The sequence below is a fragment of the Equus przewalskii genome, chromosome 5, assembly GCF_037783145.1.
Source record: "Equus przewalskii isolate Varuska chromosome 5, EquPr2, whole genome shotgun sequence".
In the NCBI taxonomy this organism is placed as follows: domain Eukaryota; kingdom Metazoa; phylum Chordata; class Mammalia; order Perissodactyla; family Equidae; genus Equus; species Equus przewalskii.
The window spans coordinates 67,880,878-67,903,796 of record NC_091835.1 but is presented as its reverse complement, the minus strand read 5'-3'; the positions used below and the strand labels follow the sequence as shown (position 1 = coordinate 67,903,796).

The 22,919-nt window shown below is 53.5% G+C and overlaps 2 protein-coding genes across 9 annotated transcripts; both read left to right on the top strand.

The window, feature by feature from the left end:
* Nucleotides 1-132: 132 nt before the first annotated feature.
* Nucleotides 133-11,801, top strand: LMBR1L (limb development membrane protein 1 like). Of its 8 annotated transcripts, none has more exons than XM_070621174.1 (17): nt 133-556; nt 3,147-3,231; nt 4,310-4,343; nt 5,389-5,528; nt 5,623-5,726; nt 6,418-6,544; nt 7,073-7,141; nt 7,279-7,343; nt 7,691-7,763; nt 7,855-7,938; nt 8,035-8,111; nt 8,675-8,752; nt 8,902-8,975; nt 9,208-9,298; nt 9,398-9,464; nt 10,848-11,009; nt 11,210-11,801. In XM_070621174.1, the coding sequence occupies exons 1-17, from the start codon at nt 485-487 to the stop codon at nt 11,275-11,277; spliced, it is 1,470 nt and encodes a 489-aa protein (XP_070477275.1). In that variant the 5' UTR covers nt 133-484; the 3' UTR covers nt 11,278-11,801. The 8 variants fall into 8 exon arrangements, with proteins under 8 accessions (XP_070477275.1, XP_070477274.1, XP_070477277.1 ...); XM_070621173.1 differs by having other exon boundaries at nt 8,017-8,111; XM_070621177.1 differs by having other exon boundaries at nt 160-788.
* A 1,733-nt stretch (nt 11,802-13,534) lies between these two features.
* Nucleotides 13,535-22,148, top strand: DHH (desert hedgehog signaling molecule). Its single transcript, XM_070621171.1, has 3 exons — nt 13,535-14,138; nt 16,820-17,081; nt 17,364-22,148. Exons 1-3 carry the CDS (start codon nt 13,836-13,838, stop codon nt 17,987-17,989), a joined length of 1,191 nt encoding a protein of 396 aa, XP_070477272.1. The 5' UTR covers nt 13,535-13,835; the 3' UTR covers nt 17,990-22,148.
* Nucleotides 22,149-22,919: the final 771 nt, after the last annotated feature.

The following is a 22,919-nucleotide window of genomic DNA, read 5'->3' as shown; positions in this document are numbered from 1 at the left end:
AAGAGCACCGGTAGGCCCCAAAGATCCCGCCTCCTTCCACAAGGCGAGCCTATCAGCGCTCTTCTAGCGATGAGCGGCAGCTCTCTAGGAGCCAATGAGTCCAGCTCTCTGGAAGGAACCCGCCCATCCCTTGTGTCGTCACTCGGTCTCTGGCAAGATAGACCCAGGGCCCGCGCTTCCTCGCTGCGAGCCTGGCGGGGGGTGTTTGGATTGAAACAGGACTGAGGCCCGACCTTAAAGGGGCGGGAGCAGAGGGGGGGTGGGGGGGGGCTGGGTCCTTTAAAACAAGGCGCGCTGGTGCCTGCCCCTTTAAGGGCGGAGCGTCCGACGACTGAATCTGAGCCCCATATTACCCCGAGTTTCCGTCGCAGGCGGCGAGGAGAGGCTCCTTGGCCGGGTCCGGGTGCTTGGCGGCGGCGGCTTCTTCCCCGCTCGTCCTCCCCGGGCCCGGAGACACCCCCGCCTCAGTCATGCTGAGCAGAGTATGGAAGCAGCTGACTACGAAGTGCTATCCGTGCGTGAGCAGCTGTTCCACGAGAGGGTCCGCGAGTGCATTGTGAGTGCGGGACCTGGGCAGGAAGGGTAGGACCTGTGGGGGAGAAGCCCCGGCGTCGCGAGAGAGGGAGAAGTTCGGGTCGGAGTGCGACCGCCTGGGCTCAGAGCGCCGTCAGACTCTGCTCGGACCAGGGGCGAGCGAAGAGGGGGCCCGGCCCGACAGAAGGACCGGTGCCCCAGCGGGCGAACCCCTAGACCGGATCAGCTGGGTAGCTGCGCGATAAACAAAGCCGGTCGTTTTCCGTTCCTCCCCTCCACACGCCCCTCCCCCCGCCCTCCCCCCGGTCCCCCACCCCGCCGGTGTTCTGGGCGTGAGTCCTCCTGTGTCTGAGAGTCTGATGAGCCTGCCGATCTTAGTCGGATAGCCCCAGAGGGCTGGGTTTGATTGGTGGGGGGCTTATTCGCATTTACCCCGCAAGCCCAACTGATGCTTGATGAAGGGGAGATAACGGGGAACTTTGGTGGGTCTTCCACTTTGGAAGAAAGGACTCTTGCTGGGGTGGATTCTACTGTGTAAGGATGCAGAACTAAGGTTTCCCCTTCTACTCCCCTTTCCCCCTCCCACTTCCCTCTCCCATTGGTGTTTGTTAGAAACTGAGGTTCCTAGCTTCCCAGCCATTCAGGGATTTCCTCAGTGAGCTGTTCCCCCCGTGCTCCAGAGGGCACCTGGCTGCCTTCCTGACTCCCTCACTGCCCCTAGAGCAACACTGAACCTGCCACACAGCAATGGATTCCTCACTCCTGGGCCGGGGACACCCGGTGGAGCCTAGGGAGTCACATCTTCCTCAAGCCTGCTTTGAACTCTCAACTCTCATCTTTCTCCTCTGTCTCCTCCCCCCGAGCTCCCCAGGGTAACCCTAACCTGCAAATACTAAATGGAAAGGAAAAGAGAAAGATTTGGAAAAATAGAAGTATTAATGAAGGGGGACCCACTGATGGGGTCATCCATTTTTCTCAGGCTCTAGTCAGCCCTGGGCAGCCTCAGACTGGAGGAGGAGTAAAGTGAACGTGACATAACTAGGTCTGCCCTCATCTGTGAGGACTGAAAAGAGGGAGCATAGCAGTCCATGTGTAGAACTCCAGATCTGCTCTCAGGACGCCTGCCTTGTGTGTTCCTTAGTGGATAATCCCATGTGGTGGGGTTGGGCATATGGTGGCGGCATGCCCATGCCTTGAGACAGTGTAGGGCCCGAGGCCCACATTCCTAGAGAAGAGGGAGGGATGAGACCTTGGACAGAGAAGCCGCCTCCTGGATGTCTCCCCCATCCTTTAGTCCCGTTAGCTGAGGACATCAGTGCTGGCCAAGGGCAGCCTGAAGACTTCTGGTGCCTCCCCCACCTGGCTCCCATCCCCTGCTCTAGAGAATCACTTAGCCTCTGCTGGAACTGCGTGGAACTCCAGCCTGACCTTTTGAGCCCTCCTGCTTTCCTGACTATTACGCAAACCCAGGGCAGAGCACTAGGCTGTGAAAATCCTGCAGTTACAATCTCAGTAGCTCATTCTACTCTGCTTCCCTAATGTCAAAAGCTACGACTTTGTCCTGGACCCATTGCTTTCTGGGGTATCTATAACTTCTTCCTTCCGTGTATAGATAGCTGTGTGCAGATTCCCTGTGTGGTCGGCTCCTCTTGGAGACTGGAGGGCCCATGAGACTGATCCTGCCTTCTTGGCCTACTTCAAACGCAATAACATCTCTTCTCAGGACTCTCTGGCCCTGATTGTGGAGCCTAGCTGACTGGTGGCTCCTCCCCTAGGCAATAGTAGCTTACTTGGGGTAGGTAGGGATGAATGCATGTACAGAGGAACCTGGCCAAGTCCCGCTGTAACTGTGGACTAGAGGTCCAATCACTCAAGGGCACCGGACAGGCCCTGAGAGGCCTGACCCTGGAATTGGAAGTCACTTGAGGTAGGGACCAGGGATTGACAGCTTTTAAAGGGGCCGATGCTGGCTCTAGAAATTTGTAGCTATTGGGCCCCAACTAAGGCTTACTCTTAGGGGCAGAGGATTAAATGAGGCTCTGATTTGGCCCAGAGTGGACCTGATCTTTCAGGGTCCCTGAATAAAGACAGGCTAGAAGTTCTGACTTGGCATAGAAATGTGATTCCTGCTGATTCTCTCCCGGAGCTTGAGGCAAGGTGGCATTGGGGGCCGGGGAGTGGAGGGAGGGGGAGTGGAGTGCCAGGACCATGCAGACATCCTCTTCTTCCCCTCAAATCTGTTTTCCTTTCCAACAATGTGCCAAGAGTGAATTCCCTCTGGTTCCGTGGCCCATTTCAGGTGTGTGTGTGTCTCTAGGAGTTTTCTCTGACCATTTACTACCCAGGGTTTGACTGAAGCCATTTTCTCCCAGGAAAAACCCCATAGGTTTGGACAGGGTGCTGTTTCCTCAGGTGCACAGGACAGCCCCTGTCTGGTGCTTCTTAGAGGCCCCTGAGGCCCTGACCAGAAGGAGGTACTAGGGAGAAAGATGGAACCCCTGGAAGTGTGGAGCCTTGTTCTGGGGAAGCGACCCCGTGGAATTAGAGGCCACCGGGGCTATGGAATGTGCTGGGGATTAGAGCTTCTCATCCCAGCTCACACTCTGCCACAGATCTCAACACTTCTGTTTGCGACACTCTACATCCTCTGCCACATCGCCCTGACCCGCTTCAAGAAGCCCACTGAGTTCACCACAGGTACCTGTGCCTTGCCTCCCTCCTGCCTTCCCTTTGCCAGCGTTCCCGTTGCCATGGGGCCAGCCTCAGGAGAATGGGCCTGTGGTGCCTTCTGGGAAAGTAGAGGTGGCTGTTCTGGAGACTTTGCCGCTTCCTCCCAACCTGCAGAGGCAGGGACAAGGTGGTCTAGTGGAAAGTCTAGAAGGAAGTATCTAATAAATGGAACTAATAAAGCCTCTGGGCAAGTCATGTAACTTTTCTGACCCTCAGTTTCATCCTCTACAAATGGGCCTAATAATCTCTGCTCAGTCCATTATCACTGTGTGGACCGAAGGAGATGGTTAATGTGAAAACCCTCTGTGAACCTAAAGTACGCAACTGCAGGGTGCATATTATCACAGGCACAAGCTCTGCCATCTCCTCTCCTACTGCTACACACCCAGGACCAGTGACCTCCCTGACCACTGGGCCCTAGGGCCTGGTGCTAGTGGCCTTTCTCTTTATAGAGGGCCTAGTGTGCTCAGACTGGAGCTTTCCTTCCTGTAGGCATTGTGTGGTTGGGGGGAAGGGGGCAGGGGGTGGACACACTTGCCCCAGTTCCTGGCCCCAGCCTGTACAGATCATCTTGTCCTGGCTCTAGCCTTTCTTCCCCTCCAGATGGTTTCATAAGCCCCCACCCAAGAATCCTCAGTGTGATTCCCCTGGGGATTTTCTCTCTCTCCCCCAACCCTCATTTCCCTTCACTACACCTAGCCACTGATGTAACCAACCTCACAGACCAGTTGTTTCTTGTAATTTCAGCTTATAAAGAGGAAGCTGTAATGGGAGAGATCATGGGGAGGGAGGGAAGTGGGGAATTTCTGGCTTATACTCTTCCCACCTGGGACCACTGACCTTTAAGCTGCCACATTGGCCAGAGAACAGGTTGTGGGGTTCATCGTGTGAGCTCTCCGAGAGCCTCCTGTCCAGCTCTGCCTCTGTGGCCAGGCTCTTCTTTCAGGGGGCAGGAAGGGGGTTAGGAGGGCACACTGCAACACAGATGGCTCCCAGAGCTGCCCGCTGATGTCCTGCCTCTTCCCCATGCCTCTTTCTCTTGTAGTGGATGATGAAGATGCCACAGTCAACAAGATTGTGTAAGTGTCACTGCCTGAGCAGCTGGTACCAGTAGCCTTTAGAAGCTGGGATCTAGTGAGGCCCATGGAACTGAAGGGAGAGTGGGGTTTTCACACAGTGAAGAGAGAGTTTCTGCTCCCACCTGATTTCTGGCTTCTTCCGGCTTTACCTCACCCTGGGGACGTTTGGAGAAGCTGCTGTTCCTGTCTCCCTGGTTAGGCCAGGAGCTTCTGGGAGCCTCACAGTCCTGTTGGCTGGGGCCTGAGTCACCGGAAATGGCTCCAGCTTGGCTTCACTTCCCAGTGGCTATTGGGGAGGGAGTGGGGCGGGATGCAGACAGATGGAAACAGAGCAGGGGATGGGGAAGGTGGAACCCCCAAGGGTGAGGCATGCTTGATTCTGACAGGATGACCCTTACTCCAGGCTGCTATTATTCACTAGCACGTATAGAGAAAAACATAGAGATGACCTTTCTGGGTCAACAGATTAGAAGAAGGCAACCCTTCCCCCTTGATGGACCACCTAGATCAAAATGTCCCCTCTTGTCAGCTGTTGCAGCCCAGGACACAGGCCTTGGCTATGAAGCTGGATTTCTGCTCCTTTTCCCCACTTTGTCGTAGTGCCTTCATGCAGGGCATAGCCACATGGGGTGACCCTGTTCTTATCCGGGCTGAAGAAGGCAGGCTCAGAAATCCACATCCCTGAGCAGAGAAGAGAAGCCAGGCCCCATAGCTTGGCTTCATGCCCGGCACACCCTACAGGCATGTGCAGGAAGATCACATTCCTGGGGACAGTCTGGGCAAATGACATGGCAGGTGACCAGGTTCCTGTGAATGCCTGAGGTGTGCCCATCCCATGTGCCCAGGCTTCCCTGGAGGTAAGGGCTAGGGTAGGGGGTGGGGCAGTGAGTAAAGCCCCAACTGGACCGCTCTTTCCCTGGATCTGTCACTGCTACAGCTGGTTCCAGGAGAAGCCACAGGTGCCTATAGGGACGAATGGGGCTTCTTGGGCATAGAGTAATGAGTGTCTGACCTAAGCAAGGGCACTGTCGCCTCCTCTGCCCAGGCTCGAACTGTGCACCTTTACCCTGGCGGTTGCCCTGGGTGCTGTCCTGCTCCTGCCCTTCTCTATCATCGGCAATGAGGTGCTGCTCTCTCTGCCTCGAAACTACTACATCCAGTGGCTCAACGGCTCCCTCATCCATGGTGCGTGGCTCCTGGTTGCAGCTTGGGGTGGGGATAGGGAGCAGGTAGGTCAGTCCCCTTACTGACCACCTCTGCTTTTTCTTTTTTGCTCTAGGCCTCTGGAACCTCGTTTTTCTCTTTTCTAACTTGTCCCTCATCTTCCTCATGCCCTTTGCATACTTCTTCACTGAGTCTGAAGGCTTTGCTGGCTCCAGAAAGGTGAGTGGGGGATGTGTCAATTGATCCAGGCGGGAACCAGATTTCTACTCAAATGCTTTACCTGAAGAGATTTTAATGAACAGACTATTTGCAGAGGTATAGTCAGAATTAAGGGGACCAACAAGGAGTTTGAGGTGCTAGCAACAGCAAGAAGTCATTACCACATCTAAGCCCATGGGAGTGAAGGGAAGAAATCATTTCTGGAACCCACTGATAGTTGAAGCTGGGGAGGTGCAGCCACCAAGCAGAGGAGCTGTTGTCTTAGTGTTGCAGCCACTGCCGAAACCAAGGTGCCAAAGGTGGGAGGACACACAGAAAAAATACCCTGACCTCTCTCTCTTCCTACCTTCCACTCTCCTGCTGGTCCTTCCCATTGGGCAAGCTGAACAGGAAGCCAGAAAGCAAAGAGCTTATGTGATGCAGACCTCGGGGGTCAACCTCCCAGAGCAGGGTGGGGACTGAATCTGGGGAGGGAGTTGCAAATGAAGAATATCCAGTATAGGGAATGGCCCCAGATTGTAGGGTAGGAGGACAGAGTGACTTAGAATAAGAGGGAAATGCCCTCCCCTGTCTCCTGAATCTAAAGCTCTTTAGTTCCCCCAGCCAGGCTGCCATCTCTGATGTCTCCTTCCTTCCCCATGTTGCCCTGGTGCTGACCCCTCCCCCCTCCACCTCTTGCCTCCTCCTGTAGGGTGTCCTGGGCCGAGTCTACGAGACGGTGGTAATGTTGATGCTTCTCACTCTGCTGGTGCTGGGCATAGTGTGGGTGGCATCAGCCATTGTGGACAACAACAAGGCCAGCAGGGAGTCACTCTATGGTGAGAGGGCCAGCTTCCTCCCCACCCTCCAGCTGAGTGGCTCTTCAGTTGGCTAATGTCCCGCTGCCTGGAACAACAGTATCCCTCTAAGGTGGAGAAGGTTGGGACCCTCTCCCTTAGACTGAAGTTTCAAACTGATGGACTTCAGGGCAAATCCAACCTGCAGAAGTGTTCCGTGGGGCCCATGCATTGATTAAAATATATGTATATGAGTCAGTTGTTGACATGTTAAAGTTGAGAGGTTAATATCCATATTTGCTTGACAAGTTTGAGGATCCAGCCACACTAGTCCCTGGTGACTGAGGCCAAGTAGCGGCTGTGCCTTTTCAGTAGGGCTTAGGATCTCCAGTTTTCTGTAGTCCCTGCCACTCCATCTTCTGCTGAGGCAGTTGAGCTTTCCTCATTTGCATTATTTGCGTAACCCCTGTAGGCTTCAGTGTAGTGTCCTTCCCTAGTCTCTGAGGCCTGTGAGCCCTCCGTAAGCAGGAAGAGGGAGACGAGCTGACGTACATCTTTTTTTACCCTTAGACTTCTGGGAGTACTACCTCCCCTACCTCTACTCCTGCATCTCCTTCCTCGGAGTCCTGCTGCTCCTGGGTGAGTGTTCGGGTCTGAGGGGATGGATAAGGTCCTTGGGCCAGAGTGACCAGGGTGGAAGGAGAGGGAATAGAGGAGTGGGTAGGGGAAGTGGTGGAGAGAAGGGTCTGGCAGGTGACTGGCTCCTGTCCCCACAGTTTGTACTCCACTAGGTCTCGCCCGCATGTTCTCGGTCACTGGGAAGCTGCTGGTCAAGCCCCGGGTATGTAGTGCTCCTTGCCCTTTGATCCTGCAGGGCAAGCTTCCTGCAAAGCTGGAGCCATACAATGAAGCAATCCCGTGGTTGTGTATTGCACACCTTGCAGAGGGCCACAGCTTTTGTTGGCTCCTGTATCCTTCACCCCTATCATCTGGAGCTGGTCACCAGACATGCAAAGCAGAACACAAGGCAGTTGGGAGGGACTGGATGAAGTTGTTGGCCACAGGGTGGTGAATGAGGGTTAGGGGAAGGAATGGGACTCTGGAGCCCTGGGATGAGCAGGGTTCTCCTGGGGCCCTTGGAATCCGGGAGCCTCTGTCAGTTGGTCCCTCCTTCTCCCCTACCCTCAGCTGCTGGAAGACCTGGAGGAGCAGCTGTACTGCTCAGCCTTTGAGGAGGCAGCCTTGACCCGCAGGATTTGCAGTGAGTTGTGGTCCTTCCCAGCAGGGATGGTGGGCGTGGCTTGGGCCGGGGCTGCAGGACTTGGGGGCAGCACCATCCTCTCTGCCCTCAGATCCCACCTCCTGCTGGCTGCCTTTGGACATGGAGCTGGTTCACAGACAGGTCCTGGCTCTGCAGACACAGAGGGTCCTGCTCGGTATGTGGGATGGTAGTGATCGGGATACCTGGGCTTCCCCAAGGGAAGTAGCCCCTCATTCCAGGCCCTTGCTGACAGCTTCCCATCCCTGCACAGAGAAGCGGCGGAAGGCTTCCGCCTGGCAGCGGAACCTGGGCTACCCCCTGGCCATGCTGTTCTTGCTGGTACTGACGGTAGGTATTCCAGCCTTGGTGGGTTGGGGAGCAGTAGGCCCTTGAATACTTTAGGCTTTCTCAGGGAAAAGGGAGGAGATGCAGGGACCTGGTTGTCATCAATAATAATAGTTACCTCTCACTGAGTGCCTACTTTGTGTCCTGCCTTGTGCTGAGCACATCAATTCCCATTTTGTGGATGAAGAAACAGAGAAGTTAAGGAGTTTGCCCAAGCCCACACAGGGCCACTGAGTAGTTATGCAAGTTTGCTCTGGGATGAAAATAAGGATTGAAATCCAGTCCATCCCCCCACTTGCCACATCCTGGACTTGGGAATAAATCTTATTAGTCTGGAGGAAGAGGCACATTTTTCTGTTCAGCCTTTTTGCAGTCCTTCCACTTGGGAAGTTACATCTTATAATGCCCTCAAAGGTGTTCTCTTGCTAGCAACAGCCTTGAGGACATCCCACACAGCTAATTGGAAACTGAAAATGTTGGACCAGGGTGTCTGCTCTTACTTTTCAACTCAGGATACTGCTGTGGGCTGGGGCAGGGATGGGAGTTTGTGACCTTGCCTTACACAGGGCCTGTCTGTACTCATTGTGGCCATCCACATCCTGGAGCTGCTCATTGATGAGGCTGCCATGCCCCGGGGCATGCAGGTATTGGGTTGGCATCCCACCATGTGTTTTGGGGAGGGCCTAGGAAAGGCTGGGATGAGGGGGCAGAAGCTGAAGCCAGAGGGAAGGTTGAGTGCTGGGTGGTACTGATGGTTGGAAGTACTCCACAGTGACACCACTCCATCTCTCAGGGTACCTCTCTGGGCCAGGTCTCCTTCTCCAAGCTGGGCTCCTTTGGTGCTGTCATTCAGGTTGTACTCATCTTGTATCCTTCTGGAAATCCATCATTGCCTCTGTTTGCTGAATCTGTCTCCTCTGGGACTCTGGGCAGAGCTACAGTGAGGGTGATGGGGAAGGGGGCAAGTCTTCACCAACCTGGGGTTCAGAAAGCAGGAAAAGACTTGATTTGAAAGGAGGGCTGGGGGAGAGGTCTGTTCCCTTTGAGATGAGGCATTAATCCTTGGGAGCTGGCCAGTTCTTCCCTAACCCAGTGGCAGTTACCTGATGGTCTCATCGGTTGTGGGATTCTACAGCTCTCCACTCTTCCGGGGCCTGTGGCCCAGATGGCACGACACAGCCATGACACAGGTAGCTGGGCGAGGGTAGAGGAAGCCCCCCTGGGAACATGCATGGGTACTAGGTGCTGGAGCTCCTGTCCTCACCTCCCCTTTCCTTACTCCCACCCAGATAATTGGGAACTGTGTCTGCCTCCTGGTCCTGAGCTCAGCACTTCCTGTCTTCTCTCGAACTCTAGGTAAGTAGCAAAAGGAGGTAAGGGAATTGGCTTTTTTTGAGTACCTACTGGTGCTAAGCAGGTACTTTATATATATGCTCTCTCTAATTCAAACAACAAACCTATGAGGAGGTATTATCCCCATTATACAGAAGGAGAAACTGAGGCTCTGTAAACTGCCTATGCTGAGCTTCAGAGTAGTAGAGTAGTGTTGCTTCAAAGCTCATACCTTTCCCATTTGCTTCCTCCCACACCCTCCCCCATTTACGTCCATTTTTTGGTGGAGAAGCACCACTTTTCCCCAAATCTTCTTCTGGGGTGGATCATTTAATAAACATTCTCATTTTAAAGATAAAAAACAGAAAAGCCAATTGATTTACCCAGAATTATACAGCTAGTTTGGGGCAAGGCCAAGTCAGGCTGGAACCCTTGTCTCCTGAACCCTAGTCCATTGCTTTCCCCACACACTGGGGTGTCAAATAATATGCTCAGGGCTTCTCCCATTTTTAGAGCTATAATCTAGAATTACCTGGTAAAAATGTTCGAAAGTGTATCTAGTTCACCCGAAGGTAGTATGGGAGTGGCATAGGTACCTGCCACCCCCACATCATCATCCATATATTATAAATGATTTAGTATTTACATCAGTTCTATTTGGTTCTTAAGTTCATGCTCTCTCTGCTATACCATCTGTATTTATGCCGTGGAGATTTAGTAGGAAGATTTAGACTTGTGGGCCCATCAGTTAGTTTGTTTAGATTGGATGCAAGTAGGAGTATTTTGTTTTAAAGTGGGGGGGTGGCCCGAGATTTTTGATTTATGGTGATAATATTAAGGGCTCACTGAGCGTTAGAATGGTGCCTGGCACTTATAGTGCTTTATGTGTATTGTCTTATTTAATTCTCACAGTCCCATTATTTTCTTTACTTTATAGTTGAGGAAACTGAGGCACAGGTGTTGAAGGAATTTGCCCCAGATCACACAGTTAGTGAGGGGTGGAGTTTGGAACCAAAGCAGCTCAGAGTCCGAGCTCTTAGCCTCCACACTGCCCTGTCTACTAAAAAAACGCTTGATGAACAGCTTGCAGGTTCCTGATCCAGGAACAAGTAGCAGGTTCAGGGAGCTCCTCGGGGCACCTGCAGCCTGAGCAAAGGCCACATTGGAGGAGAAGATGCCAAACTCTGGAAGGGAAATTGAAGGAAGCCTAGCTGCTGATGCTTTTCTTCAACAGGACTGAACTGCCCCTGAGACAGAGCTTGGGAGGTAGGAATAATTAATGCATAGGAGAGGCCAACTGATCAGTTGCAGTGTTGAGATGTAGCCACCAGGAGGCAGCAGAAAGCTGGGCTGTGGGTCAGGGAGGGGCTGGGGAGCCCACCTCCCATCCTGGCCTTTGTATTTCAGGGCTCACTCGCTTTGACCTGCTGGGTGACTTTGGACGCTTCAACTGGCTGGGCAATTTCTACATCGTGTTCCTCTACAATGCAGCCTTCGCGGGCCTCACCACTCTATGTCTGGTGAAGACCTTCACCGCAGCTGTGCGGGCAGAACTGATCCGGGCCTTTGGTGAGAGGGGGTGGGGGCACAGGCTGGTGGGGTGGTTGTGAGGTGGAGCCCTCTGGAACAGTGGTCATCCCGGCAGGGGAGAGGGCATGTTCTCTGCTTTGTTTGTGATGTACCTCATCCACCCTGTCTATGGTTTGGTTGTCTTATCCCTGAAGACTGGACCTATGCCTCACTTTTGACTGCCCCCTACTCTTCTCCAGGGCTGGACAGACTGCCATTGCCTGTCTCCGGTTTCCCCCGGGCATCTAGGAAGACCCAGCACCAGTGACTTCCAGCTGGGTGTGGGAGGGAGAATACTGGACACTGCCATCTGCTGCCCAGGCCTGGAGGGGTGGGTGGACCTCAGGACCTGGAATCTGAGAGGGTGGGTGGCAGAGGGGAGCTGAGCCGTCTGCACTGTCGCATAATCTGAGCCAGAGTTTGGGACCAGGCCCCCCCGCCGCTTTTCCAGATTTAACCATGGGCCCCAGTGTGGGGTGGGGCTGCGTGACTGGGTCTGGCTCCTGGTCCCAAACGTGTTTACACATCAATCTGCCTCACTGCTGTTTCGGGCCATGCCCGTAGCCATGTTTACATGATTTGATGTGCAATAGGGTGGGGTGGGGACAGGGAGGGACTGGGCCGGGGTGGACTTGGGAGGTGGATTGTCTCCCTTGCCTCTGGCCCAGCAGAACCTAAGCACTGTGCTGTCCTAGAGGGGTTTTGGACTACCAGAGAGATGAGGGCATAGGGAGGAAGAGGCCACAACTATCAGCAATAAAGTTGATCCAGGGTTTGCTTTGGTTTTTTAAAGAGTCTTTGTGTCTGTTTGAACAGCCTTGCTCCCTGCAGTCCTAAGTCTACCAACTGAGAGAAACGGGTCCTGCACACCATCCTTTGCCTGCCCTCCATCTACATTCTTACTGGCCTTTGGGGACTTGGGTCTGGTGTTAGGCCACACGATTAGGCAGTGGGAAGCTCCTCCTCCCTTAGCCTTGTGTAAAGCTGGTTGGTCCCCTGACTCTTCCTTGTGCCCATGGCCTTGTTCTGTGCCTTAGTTCTTGGGGGCAGGTGGGCATGGGTGTAGGAATGGGATAACCTCTCTCTATATACATACACCTCCCTCACTTGACTCTTGGATGTAGAGTAAAAGAAGTGGCGGCCTGACAAGGTTTTTTGATCCCCAGCTCAGAGAAGAACCTAACTCCATCTTTCCAGCTCTCGGTGCCCCGAATGCTATGTGCGCCTCGCTGCTATGTTGGGGGCAGGGGCAAAGTTTCTGCTCAGGGTCATGCAGGTCGTATGTTGCACAACTTCAGGGGCACCATTCACCTCATAGTCACTGTATATGTAGTTACTATGACTATTTTCTGGCAAATGGCAGTCGGGTGTCTTTTGTGGAAGGGGTGCTTTTTTCTAATGTGCACAAAGTTGCTGTGAGTGCTAGCCATAGAGCTGAGTGAGGGGTGAGTATAGAATACAAAAAAAGTGTAGATGCCACCAATACTTGCTGAGCACTCTACTATAGGCCAGGCGCTTAGTTAGCTATAGGGCTACGTGATAAACAAGTTTGTGCTTAAGAATTGTTTTGTCTAGTAAAGGTTGCAGATAATTCTAATATTGTACCACAATGGATGGCAGTTAATTACTGGTTCTCAAGGAAACACAGAGATGGGCAGTTGTCAGGACATCAGGGAAGGCTTCTGAGAAAAAGTGATTTCTAAATGATAGTAGATTGGTGGGTGAAGTGTTGCAGGCTCAAAGCCTCTGAGATGAGACCTGAGTGGCCAGAGGCAGAGCCCCAGGGGGTCCAGAGAGGAAGAAGGCTAGAGAGATGCCTAGATGGAAGGTCAACAGAAGCAGTTATTAGCCTGTTAGAGACTACAAATGTAAGTACCCATTGCCCTCCACCAGCTTCCAATTGACAAGTTATTCGTTTGAAAAGAAGCAGCTGTTGGGGTTTGGCCAGGACAAGAGAGGAGACAAAAGTTTGAAGTCTTCAACTAGACTATAACTATGGAGCTCTGTTCCTGATTCTGAGGAAGCTCCCAGCAGAAGGCTGCAAAGCTACCAGGGAAAATGGTCCTCTGGTGCCCACCCCTTCCAGTCCTGGTTACTGCTGGTGAGGAAAGATGGAAGTAGGGGAGGTTTGGGGAGGACCACAGAGAAAAGGAGGTTCTGGTTGGTTATATGCCCAAAGGGCTTGGCTGGCCTTGGACAGAAGCTAGAACTCATACCTCCTGGATGATAGCAGAGCACATGGCCTGCCAGGGTAGGCTTTGGGAGAGCAAAGATCCAATTCAAGTATCAGAGGAGGATGGTTTGGTGCCAAGCTTAGGCTTGGAGATGGAAGGATGCTTTATCCAGGCAGCCAACGACTGTAACGCTACTAGAATTTCCTAGGCAGGTCCCTGCCTGTTTTCCAGGATGGGACAGTTAATTGCTTCAGTCACGAAATGGACCAGCAGTGACGGACTGGAGCCCCCGCCCTGGTGGGAGGGGGCGGGACGGTCCTGGGAGAAGGGCGGGGGGCGGGGCCAGGGGCCACTTAAGGCGGAGCCTGGGCGTTCTGGCAGCGCTGGAGCCAGGCAGCAGAGCCAAGCTGGGCTGGCACTCACCCACGACCCCCCTTCCCTGCTATGATGGCCCGTCACTAGCAGGTTCCAGACCCCCCGGGGGCATGTAGGCAGAGCTGGCGGCAGCCAGGTGCGCAGAGCCACAAGCGCTCTAGGGCACTCTGGGGGCAGCTCTGCCTGCTGCGCTCTCTGGTGCCTGGGGAAATGCCCAACTGACGGGCGAACTGGTGAGGACAAGAACGTTCCCTTTTGGCCCGAGTCTGCTGCATCCATGGCGCTGCCAGCCAGTCTGGTGCCCCTGTGCTGCTTGGCACTTCTGGCGCTGCCGGCCCAGAGCTGCGGTCCGGGCCGGGGGCCGGTTGGCCGGCGCCGCTACGTGCGCAAGCAGCTGGTGCCGCTGCTCTACAAGCAATTTGTCCCCAGCGTGCCTGAGCGGACCCTGGGCGCCAGTGGGCCAGCCGAAGGGAGGGTGGCAAGGGGCTCCGAGCGCTTCCGGGACCTGGTGCCCAACTACAACCCCGACATCATCTTCAAGGATGAGGAGAACAGTGGAGCAGACCGCCTGATGACCGAGGTAAGGAGGGCCTCTCCTCACCTGCGCCAGGGCACTGTCAACTCCTCTGCTCTCCTATAGCAGCCCGGGAGGGTGAGCTGGGCTTCATCTATTGAGACCTCAGTCCGAAAGACCTTCCCCCAACAGAAAAAAACCCTGCTGACTGAACTGAGTGATCAGGAGGGATCCCAACGAGGAGAGGCTGGGATGGCGAGGGGGAGGAGGGACTAGTGAGAGTGAAGCTGGGAGAGACAGTGAGGGCGGGGAAAGGAGGATGGCGGCAGGCGAGACGGGAAATGGCTGAGGCGTGGACCGGGGGTCAGCTACCAAGCCAGGCAGGAAGGGCTGGGGTGAGCTGGGGGCCAGGAGCTAGCTAGGCAGCAGACAGAAAGCTCTACCCTTAGCCTGTCTCCTGACCCGATTGTGGAAAAGCTCTGTGGGCCAAAGAGACAGAAGGGGGCTGGCAAAGGGGTGGCCAAGGGTCAGGTCACCAGGCCATCTACCTGAGGAGGAGCTGAGCAGGAATTGTCTTTGGCATGGGAGAGGCATCCTAGAACCAGGGCAAGGCTTTTCTAGAATCTAAACGATTGTCTTGGGGTGAAGAGCAGTTTTCAGTGAGAAAATTAGATGGGCCCACCTGAGAATCAGAGGGCTCCTGCATCCCTCAAGCTCAGCTTAGCTCAGGGGCTTTCCTTGGAATTAAAGAATTAAAATGAATTCAACTACCATGCATTGAGCATCTGCTGCAGACTAGAACCTAACCAACCTAGGATGAAGTGAGCAATGACTTGGGAGAGAAGGACCACCTCTGGCCAGTGATCTCAAATGTCAGAACTGGAAAGAAACTTGAAAGTCACATTCTTCCATCCTCCTCCACCTCCCTCATCCCCCATTTTACATTGAGAGCTGGTCCCAGGAGGAAAAGTGATTTAATCAAATTCTTAAAACTAATTAGTGGCATAGTTGGGACTAGAATTCAGGACTCCTGATTCTAAGTCTTATACACTTTCCATTACACCACCTAATTGTGTATGGAGTGGGGAGGTGGGGGGAGAGGGAGGGGTACGGATTTCCTCTGATTAATTGCCATAGTTTTCCAGGTTATTTTGTTAGGAAAACCTGTCCAGGGGAGAAAGAATTCCTTCTTGCTCCCGCCCTGAAGCCTTCCTCCTGCCCAGAGATTGGGGATACTCCTTCCCTCCTGGGTCATGGAATATGGTGGCCCTTCCCTCTGGCTGCCACCTGCAGCAAAGAGGGCAAAACAAGGGACAGGCCCAGGAAGGGTTCTGACAGGCCTGGGAACCCCCTTGGCCTGCTTATCTCCCACACCCTGGCTGCAAAAGGCCTCCATTGACTTGGCTCTGCACTGGGCTGCTGCCCCCGCAGGTCAAGGCCTCAGGGCCTCCTTAGGGGACAAAACGACAAAAAGTTGGAAGGAGTTACCACTTTTCCTGTCCCCCCCGCCCCCCCCCCCCCAACCCTGCGGAGGTGTAGAAGACTCAGGAAGAAGGTTAGGGGGAAAGTGTCTCTCTGGCAGTTAGGAGAAAACCAAGTCCGAGGTGAGAGGTCAGAGGGGGGAGAAGAAAAGGAAGTTGCCCACTCTGCGCCTCCTCCCGCCATGTCCATGCTATGGTGCGCGCCAAGGTCTCCGGCTCCCAGACTGGAGCGGCCGAGATAACCTTGGTCTCACTCCCCCGGGTGCAGGCTTCCAGCCGCTGCTGCTTTTCCTCCTCTCCACTCCCACCCTGCAGGGGGCCCCCCAGATCCGCGCAAAGGCAGCTCCCGTTATTCTCAGGTGCTTCTCCCACGCCTTTCTGGACCGCATCTGGAAGAGAGAGGGAGAGATGGGGGCTCTCAGGGGTGGCAGAACCTTAGCAGGATCTTGGAAAGCTGGCCGCGCTGGGGGAGGGGACCAGGCAGGCCGGAGCAGGGATTGGGGGCGCGGCTTTCTGCCCTTTCCTCTTTCTTCGCCGGGGCGGCTGAAAAGCGCCTTTGTGGATGGAGCTGCTGAGTCCGCTTCTCCCGGCGCGTCCCCGGCCTCGGCCCGGGATTCTCGCTCGGTTAAGTCATCCCGGAGAATGGCCATTGTACTTCCCGCAGCCCCCGCCACCCCAACCCTTTTCCAGCAGCCTTGATCCCTCACGGCTCCGCTTGGGCACCTCTGTGGGGGGCACTCGCTCCACGAAGGGGTTAATGCGAGGGGCCAAAAGGAGGAGGAGGAAGGAAGGAAGGAAGCGATGCCCGGTGCCAGGGAAGGCAACGAAACAAAAGATGAATCAGGCGGAGGGAGGCAGCCGGGGTTTGGGGCGGGGGCCAGGCTCAAACAGGGGCTCCTCTCCGGGAGCCAGGCTGCTCAACCCCTCCCTGACCAAGCTTCCACCCGCCCTCTCCCAGGTTAAGCTGAGGTCCCAGAAAGAATAGGGGTGAGGGGCGGGCATTAAAAGTGGGGAAAGAGCTAGATATAGGCGTCCCCTCTCAATCTCAGAGGTGACCCCACAGTTTTCCAACGATGCTCTGGAAAGGGAGCGCACATTGGCGGCGACACCTATTCAGATTCTCACTTCTCCAGGACACTCAAAAGCTGGGAGGGAGTGGAGTGGGGCGGGGAAAACAGAGGAATTGACCCTTCCCGTCCAGGTCCCTTTTGCCCCCACGGTGGTGGTGGCTGTAGTGAGGAGACCTACTCCTTTATTCCCCACCAGCGTTGTAAGGAGCGGGTGAACGCGCTAGCCATTGCCGTGATGAACATGTGGCCCGGAGTGCGCCTGCGGGTGACCGAAGGCTGGGATGAGGACGGCCACCATGCTCAGGACTCACTCCACTACGAAGGCCGTGCCTTGGACATCACCACGTCCGACCGCGACCGCAATAAGTATGGGTTGCTGGCGCGCCTGGCAGTGGAAGCCGGTTTCGACTGGGTCTACTACGAGTCCCGCAACCACGTCCACGTGTCGGTCAAAGCCGGTACAGTAGGGGGTGGGTGGTGAGGTCCGCCCAAAGGGGGCTCTCTCTGGGAAACTGAGGCTGCACTGCCCTGTTGCGACTCTAGGGGAGACCAAGTGGGCGTTAGTGTTGGAATCCACCCTTCCATTCCTGCCCAGGTCGGGGCCAGATCCGCGGGTCATTGCATGTTGTCCCCGGACTGGTGAGGTCTGCGCTGGGCTTGACCCACATCTTTGAGAATCTGTACCAACATTCTGGAACCGCTGGTCTTCATGCAATCCTCTCTGTGCTTGTTCCCTGCAGATAACTCACTGGCGGTCAGGGCAGGCGGCTGCTTTCCGGGAAATGCCACAGTGCGCCTGCGGAGCGGCGAGCGGAAGGGGCTGAGGGAACTGCATCGCGGGGACTGGGTGCTGGCGGCAGACGCGACGGGCCGGGTGGTGCCCACGCCGGTGCTGCTCTTTCTGGACCGGGACTTGCAGCGCCGGGCCTCTTTCGTGGCTGTGGAGACCGAGCGGCCCCCGCGCAAGCTGTTGCTCACGCCCTGGCACCTGGTGTTCGCCGCTCGCGGGCCGGCGCCGGCGCCAGGCGATTTTGCACCGGTGTTCGCGCGCCGGCTGCGCGCGGGGGACTCAGTGCTGGCGCCCGGCGGGGACGCCCTTCGGCCGGCGCGTGTGGCTCGCGTGGCGCGGGAGGAAGCCGTGGGGGTGTTCGCGCCGCTCACAGCGCACGGGACGCTGCTGGTCAACGACGTCCTGGCCTCTTGCTACGCGGTTCTGGAGAGTCATCAGTGGGCACACCGCGCGTTTGCTCCTTTGCGCCTGCTGCACGCGCTGGGGGCGCTGCTTCCCGGCGGGGCCGTCCAGCCGACTGGCATGCATTGGTACTCTCGGTTCCTCTATCGCTTGGCGGAGGAGTTGCTGGGCTGAGCACTCCAGGCATAGAAACCTCGAGGCGCCCGCCGAAAAGGGGCGTGCGGGCTGAGATCTGGGGATGTGGGCAGCAACCGATGCTGATTGGGAGGGAGGGAAGAATGGGGAGAAAAATGGAGGCGATACGGGACTGCCTGGTTTAGGGGTAACCTCCAACCGTAAAGAGATGATACCGGGTCTTAGGTAGGTGGAGTAGATGGTGGTTACTTCTTGACGGGGACTATTTCGCCTCTTCTGCCCCGGTGCCTCAGCCCCACCTGATTATTTTATTTTATTTTCTATTTATAAATTGTAATATAATGATCTGCTTGCCCAGCCTGGCAAGATGAGGGGCTAGGGCTTGGAGTTAACACTGTCTGACACAGCCAGCCAATGTGACGTCCGACATTCCCACAGGGGGGCTAATAAAGGGAAGGCTTCCAGGAGCTTATTGGAAAATATCTCTATTTAGAGGGTGATTCACCTCTGGAAGTGGGGAGGAAGGGGACCAACCTGGTGTCAATCCCTTACTTCCGACTCCTCCCTTCTTCCCCAGCAGGTGTTCCTGCTCTTCTTCCTCCCCACTGAGGGGGCATCCCAATCAATCAGCAACAGAGACCAGAAGAGTCAGTCGTGCCCTTTTCTGGGCTCCTAGTCCCTTCTCCCACCCAGAGAGGACCAGCATTCTGTCCCCACGGTTGCATACGACTGTTGGAGGGTCCAGGGTTGTCGAACAAGGGAGAGGGCCCTTGTGGGTCCTTTCTATGTTCATAGCGACTCCAGCAGGGACTCAGGCCATTGTGGGTACTGAATGCAAAGAATTCTGACCCCCTGACCATTAGCCTGCAGTCCTGAGCCCTTTCTCAAGGTCATGAATCAGCCTAGCCCACATCCTACCCTTGTGTCAGGGTCTGGATGGGGCCGATGTTTTTTTTCTGGGATGTCACTGGACTCACTGATGACCAGTGGGAATCTCTAGCTAATTCATAACTGATAGTCCCCACACACTCTTGGTCAAGAGAAAGAACCCGGACAGAGGGCTGGAACCTATCCCTCCTGAAGGGTTGCTCACAGAGACTGGCTTCAGCCCTGTTATATTGGGGGAAAATAGGCTCTCCAAGCAAGGGCATGTAGGAAGTAAAACCAGAGCCCCTTCCTGGTCACCAGTCCTGGTTGTTGTTTCTACTGGCTTACTCTGCCTCCCCTTCTCCCCTCTCCCACTATCCCTGGTCCTGCTTCCCTGGACTAAGTGTTTTTGGAAGCTTTGGGTTCCAACGCAGCAGACACCTGGAATCCAGGCAGGCAGGCACCCCTCAATTAGGAATGGAAGCTCTGGGGAAGTTGGGCTGCACTGGAAGGGGAGTGTCTAGGGCCTGGGGGGTGGTGGGGGTTGGTGGTACCTGCCCTTCCCTGTAGCCGCTGTGCTCTCCCAGTTCAGGGTCTCTGCTATGCACTGCCCTCTGGTGGCCTTCAGGATCAGTTCCCTTCCAAACCAAAGGAAAGAGAACTATATATACTAAATGGATGATGGGTGGACTGGAGCAAAGGAGCCTTCTCCTAGGAGTGGAGAGATGGTGGGTGGGGCTTGTTAAACTACCAGGGCTGAGCCACAGGTGTCCAGGGCTGGCAAGGAGCCACCTGCCTCTCATTGGGAAAGCTCTTGCAAACCACCCACTTTTGCATTACTGTGGCTCCTAGAAGCTGGAGGCATATAGCCTGTCACAGTCCCGACTTCCTCATGAATTCAAGTTGCCCCCTCATCTCCCTCACCCTTGTAACCCTTGAGTTCAGTGTCTGGAGGTGAAAGCATACTTAGGATTCCAGGTAGTGCTTGATAAAGGCAACATTTGGAAGCGGGCTAAGTTTACCTTTAGTGTCCTTCCACCCATCATTTCCCTCAGTCCTCACCTGGTGCCTGTTGCTACCTTCCTGTACCTACCTTCGCCTTTCCCCACTCTCAGAAACACAGTCCAACCTGTGGACCTTTTCTACTTTCTTTTTAAACCTGCCTTTGTCTCTCTTTATCATATCCTGATGCCCTCCTGTCATGTCATTCCAGGTGATAACTAATCTGATAAACTAATTAGTCTTCCTATGTTGATGGACTCCATTTTTTTTTTTTTTTTACTCCCCTTCCCAGGTAATGCATATGTCTTAAAGCCCTGCTAAAAATAAGGCCTTAGACCACAAAACCATAAGGTGCTGATTCCTAGCACCTTAATAAGTTAGGCAGGAAGATATTTGGGGACAAGGAGAACTAATTGTTTTCCCTTAAACTACATCCTATAGACTACTTCCCAGGCCTGAGACTCACCTTTCACCCCTCACTTCCATCTCTCATTATCCTCGTCTCTTTGAGGCCCTCCCAGTTCCCTAAAAAAATCTATCACCTGCCTTCAAGCAGCAAAGAGCAGCATCTCCATGAAGCTGGCCAGGAGGGCATATTCACTTGGCCGTACAACATCTCTAATTGCAGCACCTCTTCACATCAACAAAATAGGCAGTGGGGGTTAGGGAAAGTGCATGGCTTGGCAGTCAGGCAGACCCGGAGATAATGATACCTCCCCGACAGGATTCTTGACAAGATCAGTGTATGTCCCCAGTGTGGAAGAGGCACTCTGTAAATGCCATCTATGCTCTGCGCCCATTTCTCACTGCCTTTCCTGCTTTCTACTGTCTGTCTGTTTCTCTCCTCATCACTCCACTAGAAGCACTATCAATGGTTCCTAAACTTTTGGGTGATTTTGTCCCCCCTATAATCGTTTGATTCAGTAACACTGCTGTCTTTAGAAGGTGCTGTGTGACAGACTTGGTTTTGTTTTAGAACTAAAGTATGAGAGTAATCTTGTTTTGAGAATTTTCAAAGCATTTTGTGATAATCCCGGCAAGACCACTCTGCATACTGGGAAACCAGAGTTGAGAATCACTGCTTCAAGGCTCAGGTGACCTTTTTATGGCTAGAATCCAGACCTCCCCTGGCTCCTTTCTTCAAGCAGGATTTACTGAAATCTACAGTGTAGCACTGCATAGGACACTGAAAAACACACAAAAGATAAAGAAACAGTTTCTTCCCGCGAGGAATAAACATAAAGGTATAAGAATGTTAACTACCAAAGCAACATTGTTACTTAATCAAGATGAATTTTATGGGCAAAAAATGTCATATTAGTACAAAGAAGGCCTTGTGGAGAAAGTAGGGCCTGAATGGGATGTTGAAGCATGTGTAGGTGGAGGAGACCAGAAAGGGCATGCAGGCAGAAGTAACAACACCAGCAAGGACTTGGAATCTGGGATGTGCAGGCTGGTTAGAGTGGGAGATTGGGAAGTGCAACTATACGTAGCTAATGTTTCCTGAGAACACACTACCTGCCAGGCTCTATTCTAGCACTTTACATGCATTCTCATTTAATCCTCACAATAACCCTATGAGATTGTATTACAGATGAGGAAACTGAGGCAAAGAGAGGTTTAAGTCACTTGCCCAAGTTACTACAGCCAGTAAGTGGTGGAACTGGAGCAGAAATAACAAGAAGTAAGACTGCCTTGATGGATGGGGCCACATCCTATGTGTTTTTGATTCTTCCCTGTTCCCTTCATTGAGTCACGAATAAGTCCTAGCTTTCTGACAGTTATTTCTCTCTCATTTTCGTTAGCTCTTCTTCCTCCTGCCCAGATGGCTGGCTTCCCTAACTAAAGTTACCTAGCCCCCAGTTAAGGAACTATATATATTGGTGCAGATTTCTGGCAGGAATCCACAGCAGGCTGGTATACCAACACAGCGTAAGACTCAGCTGTTTTTGGATTAGGGGAGAGGGGAAATTGAGCTTCATTATGGACTGAATGTATGTGTCTGTCCAAAATTCATACGTTGAAGCTTTAATGCTTATGCGGCTGTATTTAGAGATAGGGCCTCTAAGAAAGTAATTAAGGTCCAGTGAGGCCATAAGAGTAGGGCCCTGATCTGATAGGATTAGTGTCCTTATAAGAAGAGAACCCAGAGAGCTTGCTTTCTCTCTCTTCACATGCACCAAGGAAAGGCCACGCAAAGACATGGTGAGAAGGCAGCCGTCTGCAGGCTGGGAAGAGAGCTCTCACCGCAAACCAAATCGGCTGGAACCTCCATCTTGGACTTTTCTGGTCTCCAAAACTGTGAGAAAATAAATGTTTGATGTCTAAACCAGTCTCTGGTACTTTGTTCTGGCAGCCATAGCAGACTAAGACAAGCTTCCAGAAATGTTTAAATTAAGAAGAGGCCAGTGCTAAGATGGGGTCTTCACTTAGTGAAAATAACCAACTCTGCCTGAAATATGAGGATTTCTGACCTAGAGCCTTGACCTGTTTCTCCCTGACTGTGCTCTTGTGGTCTCTGCTATATCAGAGGAAATTTTCTTCTCTGGTTATGAGACTGAGGCAGGTGTCTATGCGAAGGAGGCTACGACTGGTCAGGGTAGTTCCCTGTGGAGGATTTTATGGTCAATTAGCACATTCAAACCCTCCTCCCCTGTTACTGTCTCCAGATGTGACTTGGTTGATGTATACAAATGAATGCTTCCCGTGAGGTGTTACTGAGTGCCTACTATGTGCTAAATATTGTCCTGTGCCATGGGGATAGGACAATGAAGTCAGGCATGGCTCTTACAGTTCATCTGGAAAGACAGACATAAACAGAAGGTTGTAGAGTGTGGTGAAAGAGATGAGATGTGACATTTAAGCTGAGACCTGAAAGATGAGTAAGAGTGGTTCAAGCAGAGGGAATAGCATGTGCAAAGGCCTGGAGTTGGGAAGCAAGAGTAAGATGAATCAGAGGATCATGGACAAGTTCAGTACAGTGAGAGGGAGATGTGAGTCACTTTAAGGATTTTCGATTTTCTCCTAAAGATGAAAAACAATTGTAGGATTTGAAGCAGGCGAGGGGAAAAAAATCAAACATGCATTTTAAAAAGGAAGT